Here is a 22176-nt window from a genome sequence, read left to right as displayed (position 1 = left end):
AATAGATCGAAGGAAGTTGCATTTGCACTAAGTTTATTTCTAAGTCATTGTACTGTTACCGTGTGAGCATTTGAACATCATTTGAAACCATTCCAAGCAAGCAAAAGTCAATCTGAAAACTAATGACAGCCAATTAGAGTTTTCATGACAAGTGTTTAACAATATTCCTTGAGCCTTAAATCAGCAAGTCGAGGGCATCATAGCAAGGGAGATTACACTAGTATTAGGCTTGCAAGCAAAGTTTTTGAAATAATGTCAAACTTCCGTAATTGATAACCCAAATCAGAAATGAGAGAATATCCTAGTGTGGGAGACTACAACAAGTCTGCAATTTTTAGATCTGCACTTAGACACAGGGATTTGTGAATGAACTCTCATATCCACGCTGAATGGACATAGCCTTAGTCACATTTTGTCATATTCCATTATTATGCTGCCTAGTGGAGGTTGCTTTCAGGTTGTCCACGGACCAAACAGAAGATTACAGATGGTTTGCATCCAGGAAGGTGTGTGGACATTAATTCTGGACGATTTGGTAATCATTACCAGCGGCCACATCAACTTTTATTGCAGCCATACCATTAAAATAGGACAGTACCTTTGGGAGAGACCAGTGCATCATAGAAAACAAATCGAAGGGTTTCAACAGTTGGATTTGCTTTAAAATTCATTGTTATCTGTAAACTATTGCAGATTAGTAAGTTCTCAGGTGGAATTATTGCACAGGATGGTTTTATGAGCGTTTTATTGGGGAAAACTCTCAGAATTTGAGACTCTTGCCTGGAGACTCTGAGAGATTTGTAACATACATGAATAAATTGTTTTTGGTAATTCATTTTAGGACTACTAAAACTCATTGGTGTTGTTGATCCATCCTGGAAGCACCTATATCAGCATATTCTAGAAATTCATTCAAATATTAGACTCAGCCAGACAAACTTTGGACACCTGGTAGATCATGTTTGAGCCTATACGGAACAAATGAATTATTTCTTGTCATTTTGTTTTTTGTAATAAAGAAGTCAAAATTCTGAATTCAATTTTCAGTATTAGTGTAGTTGTTATTCTGTGCATTCATTTCATTTTGCATCATTTGAACCCCTAAAAAACGCGAGCAAACTTCAAAAGCCACATCAAAACCCAAACAACTAGTCGCTGGTCAAAGAATTCAATTAACAAACCAATTAGATTGTGTTGATAAATCAGTTGGCATCTTTCAGCATGCCATTCCTATTCAAATTTCTTTTTCCCTGTCATGTTTTTTTTATGTTATATCATGCAACATGATTGGATGATTTATTATAAAAAAACAATGAAAATGGTGCATATGCTTTCTGTTCAAAATTAAATTGTATTTAACTTTAATTTTACTCTTCAGTTTCACAGTAGGTAAGATTTCCAATCTTGTTTTTTATCTAATGTGTAATTCGTAGCATCCTGGCACATCTCTTATCTTGTGAAATGATCATAATGATTTTAATTTCATCACTCTGTTCGGTCATTTAATGTGCACAAATAATTCTAATATTTGCTGAAAATATGATGTACAGGTAGAACAGAGAAAAAGTCCAAACTCATCTTCAGGTTCAGATACAATGTTCCTTTCCTGTCAACCTGTTAAATTACGGACACTAGTGGAATCTACGTTCAACATAGCATCTGCCTCACCACATCGCTATTTCTTTGAGGCAAGATTGCTTCTTAATGTCTCTCTTTGTTTTAGTTTACTTTTCATAGAAACTATTAAAATGTTTTACTTATTTCTTCTTTTTTAAATTTTCATATGTAAATAAGATGTTTAAAGTTTATTAAATTGATAAAATATTTCTCAAAAATCTCTGTTTGATTTATTTGCATCAATGTCTTGGTCACACTCCATGATCCAGCATTAGGATGAAAGTAAAAGGTAATGATATTTTAGAATTAACATAATATATAGAGTCAAGGTATGTCAAGCAGAAAATAAAGATCCCTCAGGGATATAAGAGGAAAAATTATAATTTCAACCTTAGAAATTAGCTCAAGAGCTAAATAAATAATTTAATTTAGCTCTAAAAACCTTGTAAAAACCAAAAGAATGATGCACCATATGTGTCAAAATTATTAAGTACCTATGATGTTAGTTTGAAATAAAGAAACCATTATAGTGAAAAAATTAACATAATATACTAATATTACAGTAGTTACTATCATACTAATTAACTACAACATTAGATACGATCACGTTGAATGATTTAGGGTAGCTATGGAATGTATTTTGGCAAAACAATCCTTTTTTAAAGATGTAATTATTTTGTGGTGGTCTTCTTCCCTCCGGAGAAATCTTCTACCAAGAATCATGCCATGTATGTGAGGTTCCATTAGGAACAAGTTAACAACCACAGACAAGATTTTAAAGTTGCTGATTTGGAAATTTCATGGCTATTAAATAGGCAGAGATGGTGTGCGAATGTGGCTTTGTGAAATTTGGGATGTTATATTATTTTGTTTTGAAGGGTTTTATTTCAGTTAGACCTCAGTGGACAAGCCAAAGAAAGCAAATTTTTACATGGGGATCATAGATGATGGATGTAGGGGGTCTTTTTCTTTAGGAAGGGCAACTGAATTTTAATACCTTACTTTTCATTAGGAGGTTCTAGTTTGGCTTTATTTATACAATCCAGTAGTTGATTATCGGTCAAATTTTACTCTTCAAGCAGATTAGATACCAACTTGGAAACTGATATCACGTGGATGGCAATGTATCCAATGGCAATTTTAGGGTTAATGAGTGGCAATGTGTAAAAATAGATATCTCCCTTACACTTCCAAAATTTATCCTTTTGGGGTTTGCAATGGGCATTTGAGACAAAAGTGTGAGAATAGAAAGAAGAAAATCATCTCCTTAGTTTTTATATTATAAAATCCACCTATGGTTGTCTAAATGAAAATCATAGAGAAGACGGAAATGGAAAAAACAATCTAGAAGCTCCCACTTAGGAATTAGATAGATGCCCCTTAGATGAAAAATTTAAATCTGATTTTGTTTGGAAAATCCCTTGTTCAAAATAACCATCCGCATAGTTTGCAAATACGGATGCTTCAAGAGGATGCATGCCTTTGCATCCCCTGTAGGGGTACATTTCTAAGACTTGGGGACTTGGGGGATATGTCCCCCCACACAACCACCACCTTACCACCACCTTTGAAACCTCCACCAACAATACCTCTAGGTCACTTGCTCTATACCACATTGCCATTACATACTAATTACAACCTTCAACTTTAGAAAATTAGTTTTCCTTTAATGGGGTGCTGGCAGAGATATTATAGTGCAGATTTTGCCTTGAAGATTTCAATTCACCTCAATTTTTATGTTAGTGCCATCCCCCTATCATTGCACTGTCGCTGTCTCCCAATTGTCCCCAAATTTAGGTCCTTGGTCTTCCCATCCCTGAAACCCATCCCCACATCCCCAAGTGCCCCCATCAATAATCTTTGTGGAATTATGGTAAAAAGGGAAAAACTTTTGCAACTTAAAGAAAAGGTTAGGAAAAAATAGTAATTTTTAGGTCTGTATTCATGTTTCATGGCACATTTTTAAAATCACATTTGAGGGCATCTATTTTACACTTTTAGTGTACAAGCATTTTTAAGGCATGTGATGGTGACACTGAAAATACCAGTCTTTGTAGTGCTTTTAACCATTTTATGTTACATTGTGGCAGTCTCAAGAAAACCTTGCAAAACCTCAGCAAAACAATGTTAAAATTACTTTCAGGTACCTTGAGCATGAAGATAATTCATCTCTTTTAACTGTTACTCAGCAAGTTTACAAATTGACCATGAAGAACATTCATCTCCACCCTCTGAGTTCTTTGGAAGTTTGTAATCTATGACGATGAAAATCATTCATCTCCTTAATTTTGTGTGTACCCTCCGAGTTTGCAAATTATGACCATGAAGAACATTCAGCTCCTTAACTTGCCGAGTACTCTGTGAGTTTGCTAACTATGACCATGAAGATTATTCAACTTCTAGTTGCGAGGTAGAAATTTCCTCCTTGAGGCTAAATGTTCCTCTTATATAGGATGTAGCAATTTCCAATTCACTCTTACACTTGCCAGCTTTGGGGCAAGTAGTATTAAAGATCACATTGGCTAATGCACATGTTTAACTTATCAACATTTTAATATTTTATTTAGAAACAAAATTAACTTGGGACAATATTTGAGAAAATCCTTCTTTCAAATTTGCTAAGGAAGCTCCTTTAATTAAACTACTAAGATCTAAAGAAGAAGCATATTTACAACTTATGCATGCCATACAAGTTTATCATCTAGGTTTTGTGCGTGGAAGTATTTGAAAGAAACTTAGACTTATCTTTTTGGTCTTTAAAGCTAAGTTACTGTTTTGGGTGCGGATGTGGGTACGAGAATCTGGTGGGCATATGCGTAATTTTGTTTAGAGGTTTTCAATGTGTTTATATACATTATAAATGTATATAATATATTATATTATAATATATTTTAAACATATATATAATATATTATAAATATCCATTCTATATTATTATATTATTATATTATTATATATATATATATTTTGGCAAAAGTGGACATAGCTACTATATTATATTATATTTATAACTGGTTCAAAGGCTCATGGAGGAAAGAAACAGAAAGAAAACCTCCAATCCCTGCTTGTATACATACGAAAGATCAGATTGCAAAAAATTCTTATGACTTTGAAAGTGAAGGATAAACTATACCTTCAACATTAAGTAGTAACCATCTATAACCAACTTGCCAAACACTAAACATGACTCAACATTTGGCATATTAGTGTTTGCCAACTATATGTCAGCAGTGCCTATAACATAAATCAGTGAGCAACCCCAGAACATTAACCCCCTAATTTTTCTCAGCCCATTACATGACTCAAAAGTTGGCATGTAACATTTTGCCAATTACATAGCTATCTCAATTACAAAATTGTAGTCCATGTTACTTATTATGATGATCATATTAAGCACAAATAATGCCCAAGAAAAAAGACCTTGAGCCTAGAAAGGTAGATCAGAAATGCCCAACCAATGCTGACTGCTTGCTGCAGATGGTGAACATTGAAGACATCCAATGATCGTTTTATGAAAACATATATTGCCACAGCTTGATCTTTGTTAGATAAGTCACAATGCATACCAACCACAATGACCGATCTGCATCTTACTTGCTTCAGCTCAATCATAGAAAACATCGGGGAAATATACCTCCCACATGTCCATAACCTGCAAATTAGATCAATACCCGTAATCCAAAGAGAAACACGATAATATATGGGGGTTAAGAGACACAATCTGCTCAAGCAAAAACCTATCAGCATAAACCAGAAGGCAATGTCCAGTGCAACAGATAATCTGCTCATGCAAAAATTCTGTCAGCAGAAAGTAATATCCCGTGTAGAAGATATGTGTACGCCTAGGATGATGACATCTACCAGAAAAACTGAAGGAAATAATAAGAGAGCAAAATTTAGCACTGACCACCATATTGTTTATTATGATAATAGATTAGGAAACTTGTCTAGATTAACAGGTGCAACTGAAGTATCCAAGTTGATGTTATTCGAACCCATGCATGCAAGAAGGTCAGCTAACTTATTATCTTCTCTATATGTATGAGACATGTAACATTCCTAAAAATCTTGAAGCAATGACCAGATTTGCTTAAGAATGTAAGAGATTTTCCAATTTGGTGACTTTTTTGTAATACAGGCATTAATAATGAGGGAGGAGTCACCCTCTTTTTGGATCATATCATAAACCAATTTCTTAACCAGTACCAATTAGTTTAATAATGCAAGAGCTTCGGCCATATTATTAGTACCAAGCGGGATTCATTCTGATTTCAAAGCTAATAAATTGCCGAAGTGATTTCTCACTGGAATACCAATGCCTGAAATACCAGGGTTGTCATTAGAAGCACCATCAAAGTTTAATTTGACAAACACTTTACAAGGGGGTGACCAGTGAATCTTGGATCTATCACAGTGGGACATATGAGATAATGGAGCTGACAGAGAGGGGAGCTTAATACCTTTCAAAGTGCTAATAATAAAATTATCCCAAGGAGAGAAAATATGGTTTCCATGAAGTTTACAGCATCTTGCATTTACTATTTCAGATGCAGCTTTCTCTAGAGCTTGAAGAACCAAATTGATTGAAGAGGGGCTCTAACGGAAAATAATTTTGTTTCTTTCCCACAAACCAAGTATTGTCTGAGTTCTGCTAAGGCATGCATAAATGCCAACATTTCCTTGTCATATATTGAGTAAGATCTTTTGGTGGGATGTAGTTTCCTGCTCTCAAATGCAATTGGGTGTTTATTTAGCACGAGAACTACACCAATGCCTTCCCTTGATGCATCACATTGTAGATTAAAGGGTAGAGAGAAATTAGGAATGGCTAGTACAGGGCATGAACTCATGGTCCTTTTGAGCTCTTCAAAAGCTTGCTGGGCTAGCTCATTCCACCCAAAAACTCCCTTCTTGGTCAAATCTGTAAGTGGTGCTACTAGTTTTTGGGAATCCTTTCACAAATCTTTCATAGTAACTGTAGTGTCGCATGGAGCCCCTTAGATGGGTCAATGTTTTGGGTTTAGACCATTCCTTGATAGCTTTAATCTTTTCATCATCCACACTTACCCCTTGTTCACTGATTTTGTGTCCCAAGTATAAGATTTCTTTCTAGCCAAATTCACATTTGAAGCCTTGGCATATAATGATTCTTGCTCAAGAATTTTCAATTCTTCATTAGGGTGTTTTAAGGTGTTCTTCCCAAGTTTTGTTGTATACAAGGATATCATCAAAAAATATTAACAAGAATTTCCTAAGTTGTTTCCTAAAAATATGATTCATGCATGATTGAAATGTTGCAGATGTATTGGTTAACCCAAAGGGTAGGACCAAAAATTTGAAATGTCCATAGTAACATCGAAAGGCTGTTTTTGGAATGTCCTCCTTCCTCATTCTTATTTGATGATATCTAGATCTTAAGTCTATTTTTGAGAAATATTTGGCTCCATGCAACTCATCAATAAGTTCATCCACCCTTGCGATTTTTTATCATTTTTTTATTCAAACTCTATAATCAATACACTTCCTCATTTTTTTGTCCTTTTTGACTTGCACAATTGATGATGCAAATGGGTTGGAGCTTGGTTGAATATGACCCATCTCCAAGATCTTGTTTCTTTTCTATCTCCTTTTAAAATTTTGAGGGTGCCGATAGGGTGTGGTGATTATTGGTTGTGCTCCTTTTTCTAATTCTATGATGCGTTCAAATCCTCTTTTGGGAGGTAAACTTGGAGGAATATTATCAAAAACCATTTTATGTTTCTTTAGGATTAGTTCTATATTGATGTGAACTAATTTTTCTCGAGGAACGACTTTGTTGAGGATCATGCATTGTGTTGCCCATTCTCCTTGTTCCTTCCTAAAAAATTTCTCATCTTTTTACAAGGGACTACCTTCGGAGACCCGTTGGGTAGCCCTTTTAATGTTATTTCTTCCCCTTTACGTTGGAAATAAGTAGATAGGTTGGGTAGATCAAATGTGAAGTGTCCCAATTAGTATATCCAAGGGGTGCCCAATACTATATTTGTATTAAATGCTACTACGTAAAAAATTCTTTAATAGGATGTGTTCCTATTAGTATTTCTAGTTGTGCGAACTTCATTGTGCATTTAACTAGGGCTCCTGTTGTTGCTTCTGAGAGTCCTTTGAACTCTTTAGTTTCCAATTTTCTATTTCTCACCAAGGATTCACTTATAAAGTTATGAGATGCTCCACTGTCTACTAAAGTAATAACCTTTTGTCCTTTAAGGGTCCCCTTCATCCAAAAAGGACGGTGTTTTGCTTTTTGAGAAGTGATAGTGGCTAAGTTTACTTGGTCTTCATCATCATATTCCTCATAGGTTTTCCCTCCTCAATAAAAGCTTCTTTAATTTGGCGGATCTAAATTTTACATTTGTGGCCAGGTTCCCATTTTGCTTCGCATTTATGACATGGGTAGTATTCGTTCTTGCGACACTGATGACCACTTTCCCATGTTTCTAGGCATTTATACCATAACTTTTTCCTTTTTAATTCCTCCTTAGCGTGGTCACCTTTCAGATTGTGTTCCCTTCTTTGGAATGGCTTAACATGATCGTTGAACTTTTTTGGCTAGTGGTTGATTTCAACACATTCAGGGCTATATTTATTGTGTCATCCAACGTATTTGGCTTGAAAGAAGACACTAGTCCTTTAATGAAATCTTTTAATCCTTCTACAAATAAGTAGGTTAGTTTTTCATCATTTATCTCACCTACTCCTGTAGATATATTTTGAAGTCTTTGGGCATATTCATCTATTGACCCTGTTTGTCTTTGTTGAGTTAACTCTCAATAGTCACTTTGGGGGTGTTTACAATAAAATCGTTTAATCAACTTCTATGAGAATTTTTCATAGGAACTGATATTTTAATATCCTTGAGTACGAGTGCCATGCTGCCACCAACCATGTACTGCTTTCTCAAGGTGTAAGATGGCAAATTGGATTGCATCTTCTTTTGCCATGGGATTGAGATTCAGGAATGTGTTTAGTTTTTGTAACCATTCATGTGCTTTGATTTTGCCGGATCCATCGAAGTTTGAAAGAGTGACTTTGCTAGATTTGTGCTTTAGGGTTTTATTAGGTTGTTCTTTCTTTCTACTAGGAGCTTCTACCCTTTTTGCTTCACAATATTCTCTAAAAGATGCATTCCTCCTTATTTCAGGATTTGATTTTGAATAAACTTCTGCTAGCTCCTTAGTGTTGTGAGGAATGTGATATGCTTCTTCTATTATCTTGTTTTGACGGGGTAGGAAAGAGGGTTACTTAACTTGTTGTGTATCTTGATCAGCTGCTAATTTCTGAATGATTTGTACTTGCATCCTTTCTCTTGGAATTCCGGAGGTCACTTATTGAGTTATTTCACATGTTTCAATTCCTTCATTAGTTCTAGTGCTCTTTCATTTTGCTGCATTAATGTTTTGGATGCCATTTCCATGAATACTCTTAGTTCATTGTTTATTGGTTCACCCATGGTACCATTTGATGCTTGTTTCTTTTTTCCTCTTTCTAATTCTCTTTGATCTTCTTAAGCAATTTGCATTAACTATCCTTTACAGACTGGCAGGAATCCTACTATTGAGTTGTCTATGAATGAATTCCTTATGTACAACTTAATAAGAAATAATCGGGCATTAATCTATTTATGAATTAGAGAATTTAAACTATTTCATTTTTATTACCGAGTTAGGAAGAATGTTGGGATATAGTAGACTGTGAAATCAACATCAATAGCCTTCCTCGAGATTTCTAGGAATCCAAGTCCTTAATCCCATCTTGGACAAGACCTCAAGTCATCTTAATTCCCATCTTGGTCAAGTCTTGAAGGCATCTTACAGGGACATTGATCCTTACCCATCTTGGAATGGCCTATTGGCTGAATTAAACAATCCTACACTATATTCCTATTCTTCTAATTCAGAAATATAAGGAACATACTATTATTCACCAAAATTAATATATTAAATATAGGTGTGTGGGACACTCACCTTAATCTATTCAAGTCAAATTTGTGAGTGGAACATCTGCTATGTATATTTGTGTTCTAATGTTCATCTAGTTATACTTGACGAAGATACTTATTGGTTTTGGAAGTTTGCTTAAAGCTTGTTAACTGCAGTCTTATCGCACAATGGATTATTCTTGATTGTTGTGGATTCTACCTAAGCGTAGAATAGTGTTTCTCGTTCCTTGACTATGCTTTCTTTCTCGTTTTCCTGATCGATTCCTGTCATGTTTCCATTGTCCCTTGTCTTATAACTTCCATTCCTTATCCATACGACACGAGGGAGAGTTGCGTCCTTCCAACGAATGATGTTTTGATGACTCTTTAATAAATTATTTTAATGTGTGCCACCATGGATGTTAATCCCATTTTCTAGTTGGTCAACTTTAATTGTGTAGTTTATGAGCGATGTGTAGCCTTTGCCTACGTTTATCGGTTTTGATTTTGATTCCAATTATGGCCACCATTGTTGAAGACTTCGGTTATTTATTTATGAATCAATATATTTGTTTTAAAATAATGAAATTCATTTATTTAAATAGAAATGAATGATGGAATTCATCTATCTATTTATTCGTTTTTTTAAATATTAAATAACAATGTACAAAAAATGAAATTTATTTATTTATTTAAATACATTAAATAGCAAAGTTTATTGAAAATAGTGGATATAATAGGCTTCCTTATTCACACCCATAAAGAAGGGAATGCCAAGATAAGAAGATGGCAGCTCACCCACTGTATAGCCCAGTATTCTAAGAATTCTTCCAGAGATCAATTTGTTGGTGTTGAAGATGTAAACCTTTTATTTTTGCGGGTTAACACATTGACCAGATAGAGATGTGTATAAATCCAATCTTTTTTTAATCATTTTAGCTTCTTGAATGTTAGATTTCTGAAAAAGGAGCGTATCATCAGCAAAAAGAGAGTGGGTAATTGAGATAGATGTTCCTGCATTTTGCACCCCAAGCCACAAACCAAGTTGTTGTCAGACATTGATTATTCTACTAAAAGCTTCTGCATAATGATAAAAAGAAAAGGGGATAGTGGATCACCCTGCCTAACACCTTGAGATGAGGCTATCAGTGAGTTCAGGGAGAGGAATTTGAGAAGATGTACTATGAGGGAGTGCTTGGTGAAGTGGACAGACCTACTAGTAGAGGATGCTACATGGAAGAGTGAGGACATTTTGCAGCATCCTGAGTTGAAGTTGTTTGAGGACAAGCAATTTCAGGGAAGGTGGACCGTGATGTCCCCTTCTAGTCAACATTAGTTAGTAGTTTTAGTTTAGCCTATCACTGGCTCTCCTAGGCTAATGAGATTGGTTAGAGGGTTTCCTTGAGGGATGCAACTTCTTCAGTGGTCAGAATTTTACAAGTTTGGCTTTTGTTGGAGGTCTTCAAGATTCCATATGCAATATTTGCTATATTTTTCTATTTATAGGTGGTTTCGAGAGGCTTAAAGAGGGACACTTGCTATTTTTAGAAATGAGGTATGGTCATATGTGGCTTGATCATGTCAGTCCTCAGTTCAAATGACATGCAAAGATGATGAGTAATAATTGAAATATTAATATTTATTTGGCCAAAATAAATATTAAGTTTTGAGCTTATATTATTAAGTTATACTATAATTTTATATTATAACTTAAGTCACTTAAATGAAGGTTCAAGTTATCATAGATTGGGCCAAGTGAACAATTAATTATAAAATAATTATTTGTGCACCAACTATAGAGTTTTAAGTAAAAAGCTAAAAAGTGGGAATATATCAATTATCCTACATTGGCCAAGAAAGTGTTTCAGCTCTCATAAGAAAAGGATAAAAGGGACTTATGAGTTCATTTTGTGGAGAATATTTGTCTTAGGCTTGTGGATTTTTTGAGGGTTTCAGCTTTCAGCAAGACCGAGTATCGGTACAGAAGAATGCAAAACTTCTGTGTATCAACATTCAGAGGCTGTGAAATACCAGCTGATATTGCTTTAGAGTTGGCTTCATTCGGGAGTCAAATTTGCGCAGACTTGTGCAGATTCCTTTCAGTATAGCAGGTTGATTGTAATTCTGATTTTTGGCGTGGGTTTAATGATCAGTTAACAACCATAATTGCTATTGTACGGCTTCTGCAATTAATCTGTTGTGTGCAACCAGCAAAGAGGAAATAAGCTTTCAGACTTCAGGAAGAGTGACAGTAATGGTACAGAAGAATCTGAGACTTCTGTGTATCAGCATTTAGAGGCTGTCAAATACCGGCTGATATTGCTTTAGAGTGGCTTCATTCGAGAGTCAAATTTGGGTAGACTTGTAGAGATTCCTTTCACTTTGGCAGGTTGATTGTAGTTCTGATTTTTGGTATGGGTTTAATGATCAGTTTACAGCCATAATTGCAATTGTGCAGCTGCCGCAATTAATCTGCTGTCTGTGGCCAGCAAAGAAGAAATATGCTTTTTAATAATTCTGGTACTCTTTATCTTATATTTTACTCAGTTTATTTCATATGAAAAAATGTAAGAGTTTCATGATGACTGATTGTAATGCATGAAGCTATTTGGTTATCTACCGAATTTAAATAAAGCTCCAGCATTTCTAATGTACTTTTTTGGCATTATTTGTCTTTAAAAATTGCTATATAGATCAAAACATTGCAAAGAAACAAACATAAATGCACTAGGTTCAGTTAAATCACAGAGTTAGCCTAAAGAGTCAGTGAAAGGTTCTTATGAACCGATAGACCTTATTTCTGAAGTCATGTGACGATGCTGATACTCTTATCAATGAACACTCATTTGGAAAATATAGTGCATTTTGTTAAAGCAAAATCTATACCTTTTGCCATCGAATTGAGTGAATGATATGATTGGGGAATCTGAATGAGATCACCAAGCAATCCCCTTAACACGACCAATGAAAGTGAAGATGTTATGTTCATGATGGATTCTATGATGGAAGCAAATCAATAGGCACTAATGATGATTATATTTAACAGTGAGTGTGACGCATAGTAGATCCATTCTTGGAGTTTTTGTATTTATACCAAACATGAACAAAGACCACACAAACATTGCTGGTTATCAATTAGTATTACTATGACTATAGTTGACCATCTATTATTTCTAAGGGGGAAGATCTAAGACTTTAACTATTGGATATCAATGGGTATCCAGAGCCAAGGACATAAGTAATCTATAAAGAATACTACCTAATTTTTTATTACAGTTATTAATGATCAAACATCAGTCAACTACAATACAGAGCTAGTCGATGATAAGAAATAACTATAGGACAACGAGTAAAGGCAATAAGCATATGAATAAACAAGTACAAAAGATTTATGCACATATTAATATAAATAGAAACAACTAATCTGCAATCTAGTTAATAGAAGGGTGATTAGTCTTGAGGTAATTAATGAAACAAAAATATTCATAAAAGAAGAGTCATGACCCATGCCAAAAGGTCTATGATATATATATCATAATAGAGCAACGTCTATTTGATCTGTAATATATGAATCTTATCAGTTTAAGAATTTTGCTGTTTCAAATATGACTTAAAATAATATAATAGTAGTTATGGCACCCAATTGTTCATTAAAAGTGTGTGCTTGATGCTGCGGGCTTTTCTGAACAATAAAATAAGAAATAAAAACATTCAATAAACATCTGATATAAAACTGGTACTCAATGTGCCTCAGAATAAAATCATATCAAGTTATATATATAGATATAACTAACTACTATTATATTATTATAAGTCATATTTGAAACAGCAAAATTCTTAAACTGATAAGATTCTTATATTACAGATCAAACAGACGTTGCTCTATTATAATATAATATCTGAAGAATTGAAGATATAAGATTTGTGGAATTAGTACAATTCTGTTACTGTGATTATATATATATATAAGTTAAAGACTAGTGATTGATTCAAAAACTGTCATTTCTTATACTAGAATTGCCAACCATATAATTATTGCAATTGTCTGGCTATTTTGCCTGATAAACTAAACTGAATTCTTTCAAACATCGGCAGATCATAGGATATCAAGATCTGCATATGTGTTTAATGAATTTTCCATCTCCAGAGAAATCTGAGTCACTACAAAATAGATACCTGAGAATTGTATTTCTACAATTCTAAGTATGCTTCTAAATTGTCTTGTAAAACAAGCCTTCTATTCTTCATTTGTCTTTATTAAGATGGTTTTGTTTCTTTTTCTTTCATGAAGCAGTTGCATCTCAAATGTGGAAGCATATTGTATCTGATCTGACTCTGATGGTTGCATACCATAAATCTCCAAGTTAATTTCTTTAACAAATTTATGTTTAAGTTCTTAATGTCTTTTTATTTTTAAGTGTACCTGCAGCTCCTTAAAAAATGAGACGAAAATGGTTTATGTTTAAAGATAGATATGATTTTCAGACACACTTCCTTACAATTCTTGTATGTGCATATGTTGTAGGTTATGAGCCACTTTGCGACTGCTGAACATGAGAAAGAGAGGCTTCAATATTTTGCATCACCAGAAGGGAGAGATGACCTTTATCAATACAATCAAAAGGAGAAGCGTACTGTTATTGAGGTAATACATATCTGTCAATTAGAATGATAGTCAATATAAAGAAGCATAACTGAAAATATGCAATATGCTAAAATGGCATGAGATTTGCAAAAGTACTCCAAATATGGGAAGGAGAAAGAGAGAAAATATATTGACAGACCAAAGCAGCTTAGAAAGAACAATCAGTTATAAAAGAGAAGCATGTAAGTAAAAACAGCCTAGGTCTTGACAGGTGAAGAAAGGAGGGAGTCATTGTACAAATAAATTTAAACCTGCGAGGGAGCAACCCCTCAAATAAACATGGAACCTATTAAGAAGATCAAGCAAGAGGCTGTGACAGAATTCAAATATTATCAAATGTCTATAGAAAGATTTAGACTAAGAGAAACAATACATTATTGTTATGAATGGACCCACACAAGATATAAGATTGCTCATAGGAAAATATTTAGAATGAAGGGCAAGGATGAACCATTCTAGTACAATATGAGTACTATCGCTAGAGCTTCTCCAAACATCCAAGACTGCTAAATTTCTAGTATGAGGGCAAAACATGGTCAAGTCCATGTGTCTGTGTGACCTGAGGCTCAGATAAGGACAACGTCCTTGATGCTGAAATGGAATAGATCTTTTCTTAGATCGAGATTGAGGATGTCAGGTGCATTGGGAGTAATTATGCAAAGAGGAATTTCCATTTGATTTGTCCCACTCCAGATATGAATTTGCTATTTCAAGGGGCACTAATGGCCCCCAACACTTGTAGTGGGCCGAAAGAAAGTAGTCATCAGGAAAGTGATAAATGTGAAGGACAAGCTTCTAGAACATAGGGCAGAAGTATTTATTAAAAGGAGAAATTGCTATTTCATTTGTCACTTAAGGTCCTGAATACTTGTAGGCTGAGAGAAAGCACTGTAATGGTGGTCAATGTGAGCTATGTCTAGAACGTATGGAAGAAATAATTTTCATTATGTGACCGATAAAAGGTAAATTTGTGGTTATCAACATTTAGTTTCAGTAGCTTGATGTGACTTCTTCAAAAAGTCACATATTAGATTTTTATTAAAATAATATTATAAGAGCTTAAAGTTGCAATTATTTAAGTGGAAATAATGTCATAAACTTGTATGAAACCTCTCTTTCCTTTATGAATTGATATGAGAGGAATTAAGACATTGGACAAGTAATGCTTTCCTGTGCTGTCAATGCTCCAGACTTACAAAGATAACCCTGCCAGTTAAGGAAAATGTTTAGACAATGCAAATGACTTCAGGCAGATTATTCGTGTATGTGATTGAGGAGGCCATAGCACCCTCACAATCTTAATATGCACAAAATCCATTGCAGTAGCATTTGAGATCTGTTATTTGGAGTGGACAAATCAACTAGTATAAGGTTTAGCACTATTCTCTTCAATACCATGCCTAGTGTGCCATCAAGAGGTCTTCATTTCTACTGACAAAAGAGAATGAATATTATCTAAAAATCATAGTTACACCACCCTAGGGGACGGGGGGACGGCGAAACGGGGGGACAAGTTTCCGGGACGGGGGGACAGAGGGGCCTTAATTTGGGGACGGCGGGGGGACGGTGGGGGGACGGCGGCAAGGGACAAGAGGGGTGTATATATCTATGCATATGGTATTTAAAAATGTTAGTTATGAAAATATGTATTGCAATATAGGATGTAAAGATGTAAAAGAGTGAATACTTGAAACATTGCATTGAATTGGAACATCGAACATTAAACATAAATAGTTGAATTTGCAAATAGTGAATAGCAGGATGTCTCCCATCCTCGGTGGAGGTGGTGGAATCTAGTGGCACCGCTGGGGACGGGGAGACGGAGTCCCCAAGTCTCCGGTGCGTTGAAGTCTCCGAGGCGTCAGGCAAAAAGGGGGGGGGACGCGTCCCCGTGTTACTATGCTAAAAATACAAATTCCACAGTTTCCAAGGGAAATGTACCTGGCTTTTGGTAGTCTCATTTACAGAAACACGTCCCACTCTCCAAGTCCCATATTGAGGATATCTCTAGACATAAGAAGACTTAAAATCACGTTTTTTTTTTTTGTGTTTTTTAGTGTTTTTATGCATCTCCAAGAAAGTTCCTTTGAAAATCATGAAACTTTCTATGGAGTTCTATTAGATAATTTAGATGTATCATCTAAATAAGTACACTAACAGACTTACAATTTTTTGTTTTTTGCATCAAAATTTACATAGCTTTTTGTCACTTTTTTTTTAATAAAATACCCAAAGGTGATGGTATGCAGATAAATAATAATAAGGTTGAAAATGTGTACTTGCATCAAAGTTCTTTTGATTAATTGAAAATATAGTCATTGTAGAGGAGCCATGCTTATAAAATAATGGTGTTTCCTTTTGAATCTTTGGTCATCATCTCTAAGTGTTTATGGTTTAAAATTATTTCTTACATCATCATAATGATTATCAAATATCAATATAATTTATTTTTCTTCTCATTGAGATCCATTTCAATACTAAAATGTGTCCATTTGTTATTCAATTTATAACCAATTTATAACAAATATTTCCTATGTGCTTGACACATGCTTTTATGTTTGCCAAGATCCTTCAATATGAGGTCAAGGGAATTAGTAGCACAAGGGGTCCAGAACAAGATGGGGTGCCTCTCCATAAGAATTCTACCTTAGTAACCCATAAATTACAAAGATCTATGCATAGAAAATATTAAGAGTGTGTACCATGTCATTTTGCAGAAGCATCAAAATTATCCTTTGGTTGCATAGCAACACTATCTCCATCAAAACTTATGACCAGACTTAACACAAGCAGATTATGAGTCATGTGGATTGCTAGGACATCCTATGTATTGTCATGTTCATTACGTGCTCAAATACATACTGATAGAATCAATATCAATGCCTGAGCATAACATTTGCATCATCGATTTATTAGGAGACTCAATAGTAAAAATATCAAATCAGGAGGATACAACTAGGATTACAGATTGATATTGGACAACACTCAAATCAAGGGGAAATGTGCAGAAGGGAAAAGAGGAGGTTAGTATGTGTAATAAATCTTCATAATATTCATGACCTATACATGGCCTGCCTTGCTCTAGAATTCTCATATAGAATAAGGGTACAATTGGCATTCTCGTACAACATCAAGAGGATACATCTAGGATTGCAGATTTATATTGGACAACACTCAAATCAGAGGGAAATGTACGAAAGGGAAAGAGGAGGTTAGTGTTTACCGCTACGTGTAAAGTGAATTAATGCATACAATAGAAAAAAATGCAATATCAAAGAACTGCCAACTTCTTCATTAATGCTAAATAAGTTTACATCCAAGTATTCAACCTCTGCAAGACACTATGATTTCATACACAATGGTCATGATGATCTATTCCATTTGAGAGAGTACAAATATAGACCACTTGGTTACACTAACAAACATAATGACAATATTGCTATGATTTCCCAACAACATCACCCCCCCCCCCCCCACTAAAAAAGAAGTCTTCGACGAAGTACAACAAAATGATGCCAACCCAACAACTATATAAGGCAAAAATGAAACAAGTTCGAGGAGGTAGAGAATATGTCATTGAGGATGTAGACTTGGATGGTGGTGTGATTGCTGCTAGGCGATCCCACAACTCATACTCCTGTTGCGTCCTCAACTACAAATCTCGATCAACTGCGATCTTGCGCTCCATAGTGTGCTTCACCATCATCACTGCCTCCAAGCGCTTCTCCTTTGCATCCATAGTCTCAATGGAGCTTGCCAAGTGAGACCCCAACATAGCTCTATCTACACAAGCCTCCTTCAATTGTGTCAACAATGCATCCCTCTTGGCTTGCCCTTCCTCCATGTTGTCATGGTTATCCTCTCCGCTACCCATGCCTCTTACTTGCTAGCCACATCTATCTTGAGCTTAGCCAACTCTCCCTAAACTGCTTCCAACTAGGTAGCTAACTCCACCTATGTTGCCCCACATGTGGAAGAGATGTGCCCTTTCCGCTTGAGTGTATATTAATCCTCTCGAGGCCTACTCAATCTCCCAGATGAAGGGATTCACTCAATTCTCTCCTACTCTCTCCCAGCAAGCCTAGTCCTCCAATATAGTTTAGGACTCTATAGCCAGCCATCCTCGAGACTCATAACATGTCGTAAATGCCTAGAAACATCCCTGACATACAAAAGCCAACAATCGGTCTCTAACTCTTGGGCCGCACCCTCCTGAGCCTATGACTAAACAAATGTTGTCATTGTCCTAGATTCTTCGACAACCTCTTGCAGATATTGCTCCAAGTCACAATCTCGAAATTCCCTTAGAGGCTCCTGTGTAAGGCCATGCTCCAAACTCTCAGGTAACTGTCTTGTAGACCCAATGTCTCTTGCTAGGGAATGCTCTTGTGCTACCTACGCCAAGGTGTCTAACTCCAAATCTATCTGCTCTAACTCCATTGGCCTTATCGATGAGTTCTCCATTGGCCTAGGGTAGTGCAACTCCTTGCAATACGACTAACTCCATTGAAGGTGGCATAACTCCTTGCACTATGGCTACTGGTGCCATACGCATGGGTGTCCGGGTTTGATTGAACCCAAGAATAGGCGTTGTGGCCACCAAGCCCCTAGTTGCCAGTAGAGTCAAGTGTGTTGCCTTTGACAGAAGAGGTCTAGCAAATAAAACTATAGTGGTTGTAGTTGTTGTCCTAATGGCTGTAGAATCTACAGTCTCACCCTCTTCCATCTTACTACCACCCTCGACCATCTACAATTTGTCATCAGAGGCATAAGAAGTCTCTGATGTATCCTCTTTGCCACAATCTACATCCTTGGACTCAGACTCAAAGACTACTTGGCATCTTTTCTTTTGTCCAACTGGTGTAGTCCATATATCCAAATGCCTCCAGTACAAATATGGGCACCTTGCCAAGTGTCAAGGTGTCCTGGAGCTTCACCTCCATCTCTCCGTGATGAGTCTATACTCACGTAGCCTCCAGAAACAAGCCAATGGTGTAGTGAGGCATGTAAAACATCCTACGCTACAAGGTCGTGAACTCAAACATGTGGTCTACCAAGAGCGTCATGCAGTCATATACTAGGTCGTTCATGAGGCCATTCATCAAGATAATCTGTGGAAGGCTATGTTTGAGGAGCGAATAGACCCTGTTAGCTAACTCTTCACAACATCCATAATGCATCTCCATGGCCCTTCTGTAGTGAAGGACTTCCTCATCCCTTGCCCGTAGAAGCTTTTGCCATCGAGTTCATCTCTAGAGGTGTGAGTTTGTGACACCATTTTGATCCAGTATTCTTTCGCTTGTTATCTTCCTCTCCTTTGTATTAATCTTTTTTCCGTGTCTTCTTGGTATTTGAAGACTTCGGTGGATTATGTGGTCGTGAAGGAAACCTTCAAATGACACCCCGAATACTCAAATCTACTCGAGAGTGAAAACTTGTCAAATGTCTTGATTGTCACCTGTAGATGGCACTCATAGTCACGAATGTAGAAAAATGGAATTTGAATGGCCTACTGACCCTCTTCTTTCCTCAAACTCTGCTTCACCTAATTTGTGTCGAGAGTATCCTGCCACCATTTTTGACATTCTAACCAGTGCAATCCTTCGAAAATAATTGTCTATGTTGTCATAGCGCCTTTTTGGGCAGCCATCAGCACCTTAGATTGCAACTTCTTGTTGTTAGTGCCTGTATCTGCTTTGCTTGCAACCTTTATTCCTGATTGCAAAACCCTTGCATTTTTATCCATTTCGGAAGAACTACTTGAAACTGCTTGTAACTCTTGTTTCCAACCTTTCTTCTTCCCTATGCTTGCATCCGGAATTGTCTCGTTTGATGTCCTTTTGTGCAAATATGAAAATAGGAAAATGGTTAGGGCTAAATTTTTTGTCTCCTTTTGTGTGGATTGTTATACTTCCTCCAAAGTCTCTCCACGCTATGCATATTCATATTTTGCGTATTGTGGTACTCTCTCAGCTCGTACGTTGCTCGAACTTGCTATCATATGTCTGCTTTGTTTCCTTGTTACTTCCACCATTTTATTCCTTCTTAGCATTATTCTTGTATGCTTACTTGTTGTACGGTCCTTGCTTCACTATTTGGATTCCACTTTCCTTTGATTTGTAGCATTCTTTTGCTAGCTCGACTTCAGTCCAAGCCTATGTGCTTTTTCTTTCCTTGTCTCCTCCCTTCACTATAGCCCCCTCCACCTCTTATGTTCTACCATAGGCCTCTTATCTTCGTGCACACGACCTTATTGCATTTGTGTTTGTGTACAAATGAATTCAGCGAGTTCATTATACTTAGCCTTTATGTGTTGCATGCTCGTGATACCCTCTAATTTCTTTCTCATGCCCGTATCGCCTCTAACTTTTAGTTTTTTCATGCCCTACATGTAGGTTTTGTTTTTGTTTTGTTTAAGTATGTTTACACACCATACGACACAATTCTATACCCATCGATGTTTGCCCAAACTTTAGCCATACGTTGTCATTGTCAAGTATCGACAATTGACAATGGTTGTAGGACCACTATATGGTGGAGTACCAATGACTACCACTATCATATAGTTCTTATATCATACGATGTCTTTTTGGCTGTCTTGTGGTTTCTTGGCGTTCTTTTTTATATTTATATTCTTTATCTACGTCGGTTATTGCCCTTCATTGGCTCGGGTCGCCTTGCCTATTGCATTCACCTTTTGTGGTAGGGCTTCAACTTAGATCTGTTCACTGGATCCAAAATCTCCCGTCCATCTAGTATCCACAATTTAGTAGCTCCATTCTTGCCAACTTCCCCAGCCTGGTATGGACCTAGCTGCCTTACTTTGAACTTTCTTGGCTTGATCTTATTCCTCTGGTTATACTTTAACATATGTTGCCCTACGGTGAATTGAACCCATTGTAGGTGTTTTTCATGCCACGCCTTACACTTTAGCTATGCTACCTCAGTGACCCACTATGCCATCATCTAACACTCATCCAATTTGTTTTAGGTATGCAACCTCTCCCGAAGGCTCTCCAAATCCTATAATCCATTTTCAATAGCTATCCTTAAACTTGGAACCATAAACTCTGTCGGGAGAACAACTTCTTGCTTGAACATCAAATGAAACAGTTTTTGTCTAGTCACGACTTTGTATGTTGTGCAATATGCCCAAAGTTCGAATAGTAACTTCTTTTCCCAGTCTTCTTGCTCGACTCCACGTGTCTTGTATATCATTGGCACCATCATGTTATTTGTAGCTTCTACTTGGCCATCGGCTCAAGCATATTATGAACTTGGCAGAAAGTGTAAAATCTTGAATTATGTTGTAAGCAATCAGATGACATGGTTCACAAAGTCACCTCTTCTGTCATTGGTCAACTGGATTGGGATCCCATACCTTGTAATAAATTTTTCACATATGAACTTCGTTGTACTCAATGACGAGTTTTCTGACAAATCTCATGCCTCCACCCACTCTGTGAGGTATTCCATAGCCAACCCAATAAACCAACATCTCTAAGCTTTACTTGCCTTCAGTGGTTCACTAAAATCTAGGCCCCATTCGAAAAGTTCTTGTGCATGAGTGGATTGAGAGGCATGAAATCCCTTTTGAAAGGTTTCCTAACTCTTTGACAGGTATTACAACTCACAACCACTCCATGGTGTCATTGTACAACGTAGGCTACCACAATCCTGCAAGTAGTACCTTTTATGCTATTATATCTACTCCCATATGTCCTCTTGCTGACTCTTCATGTGCCTCTCTCAAAGTGCTCTATGCTTCCTCCTCCATGACACATCTCCTTAGTACTTCGTCAAGTCCCAAATTGTATAACAAATAATTGATCAACTAAAAGGTTCACCTTTGAAGTACCAATTTTTGTCGCTTGTGGGATGACATGTCCCTCAAAAAATGTACGGTGGACAAGTACTCTTTGATGCTCTTGAACCATTCCGACAAAACTGCAATGTG

The 22176-nt window shown here is 36.3% G+C and overlaps 1 protein-coding gene across 4 annotated transcripts in view; it reads left to right on the top strand.

The window, feature by feature from the left end:
- LOC149535359 (Flavodoxin family protein) overlaps positions 1-22176 on the top strand; it is a 215697-nt gene that overhangs the window by 179994 nt on the left and 13527 nt on the right. For all 4 annotated transcript variants that reach the window (XM_089806790.1, XM_089806788.1, XM_089806791.1 and 1 more), the window contains 2 exons: positions 1551-1688; positions 14100-14219. In XM_089806790.1, the coding sequence (XP_089662916.1) occupies positions 1551-1688; positions 14100-14219 (258 nt within the window). The remainder of the gene's footprint in view (positions 1-1550; positions 1689-14099; positions 14220-22176) is intronic.

The sequence above is a fragment of the Cupressus sempervirens genome, chromosome 10, assembly GCF_028749045.1.
Source record: "Cupressus sempervirens isolate cs-2001-9-10 chromosome 10, ASM2874904v1, whole genome shotgun sequence".
Classification (NCBI taxonomy): domain Eukaryota; kingdom Viridiplantae; phylum Streptophyta; class Pinopsida; order Cupressales; family Cupressaceae; genus Cupressus; species Cupressus sempervirens.
Note: the sequence above shows the minus strand (reverse complement) of the source record. Positions and strands in the feature narration are given on the sequence as shown.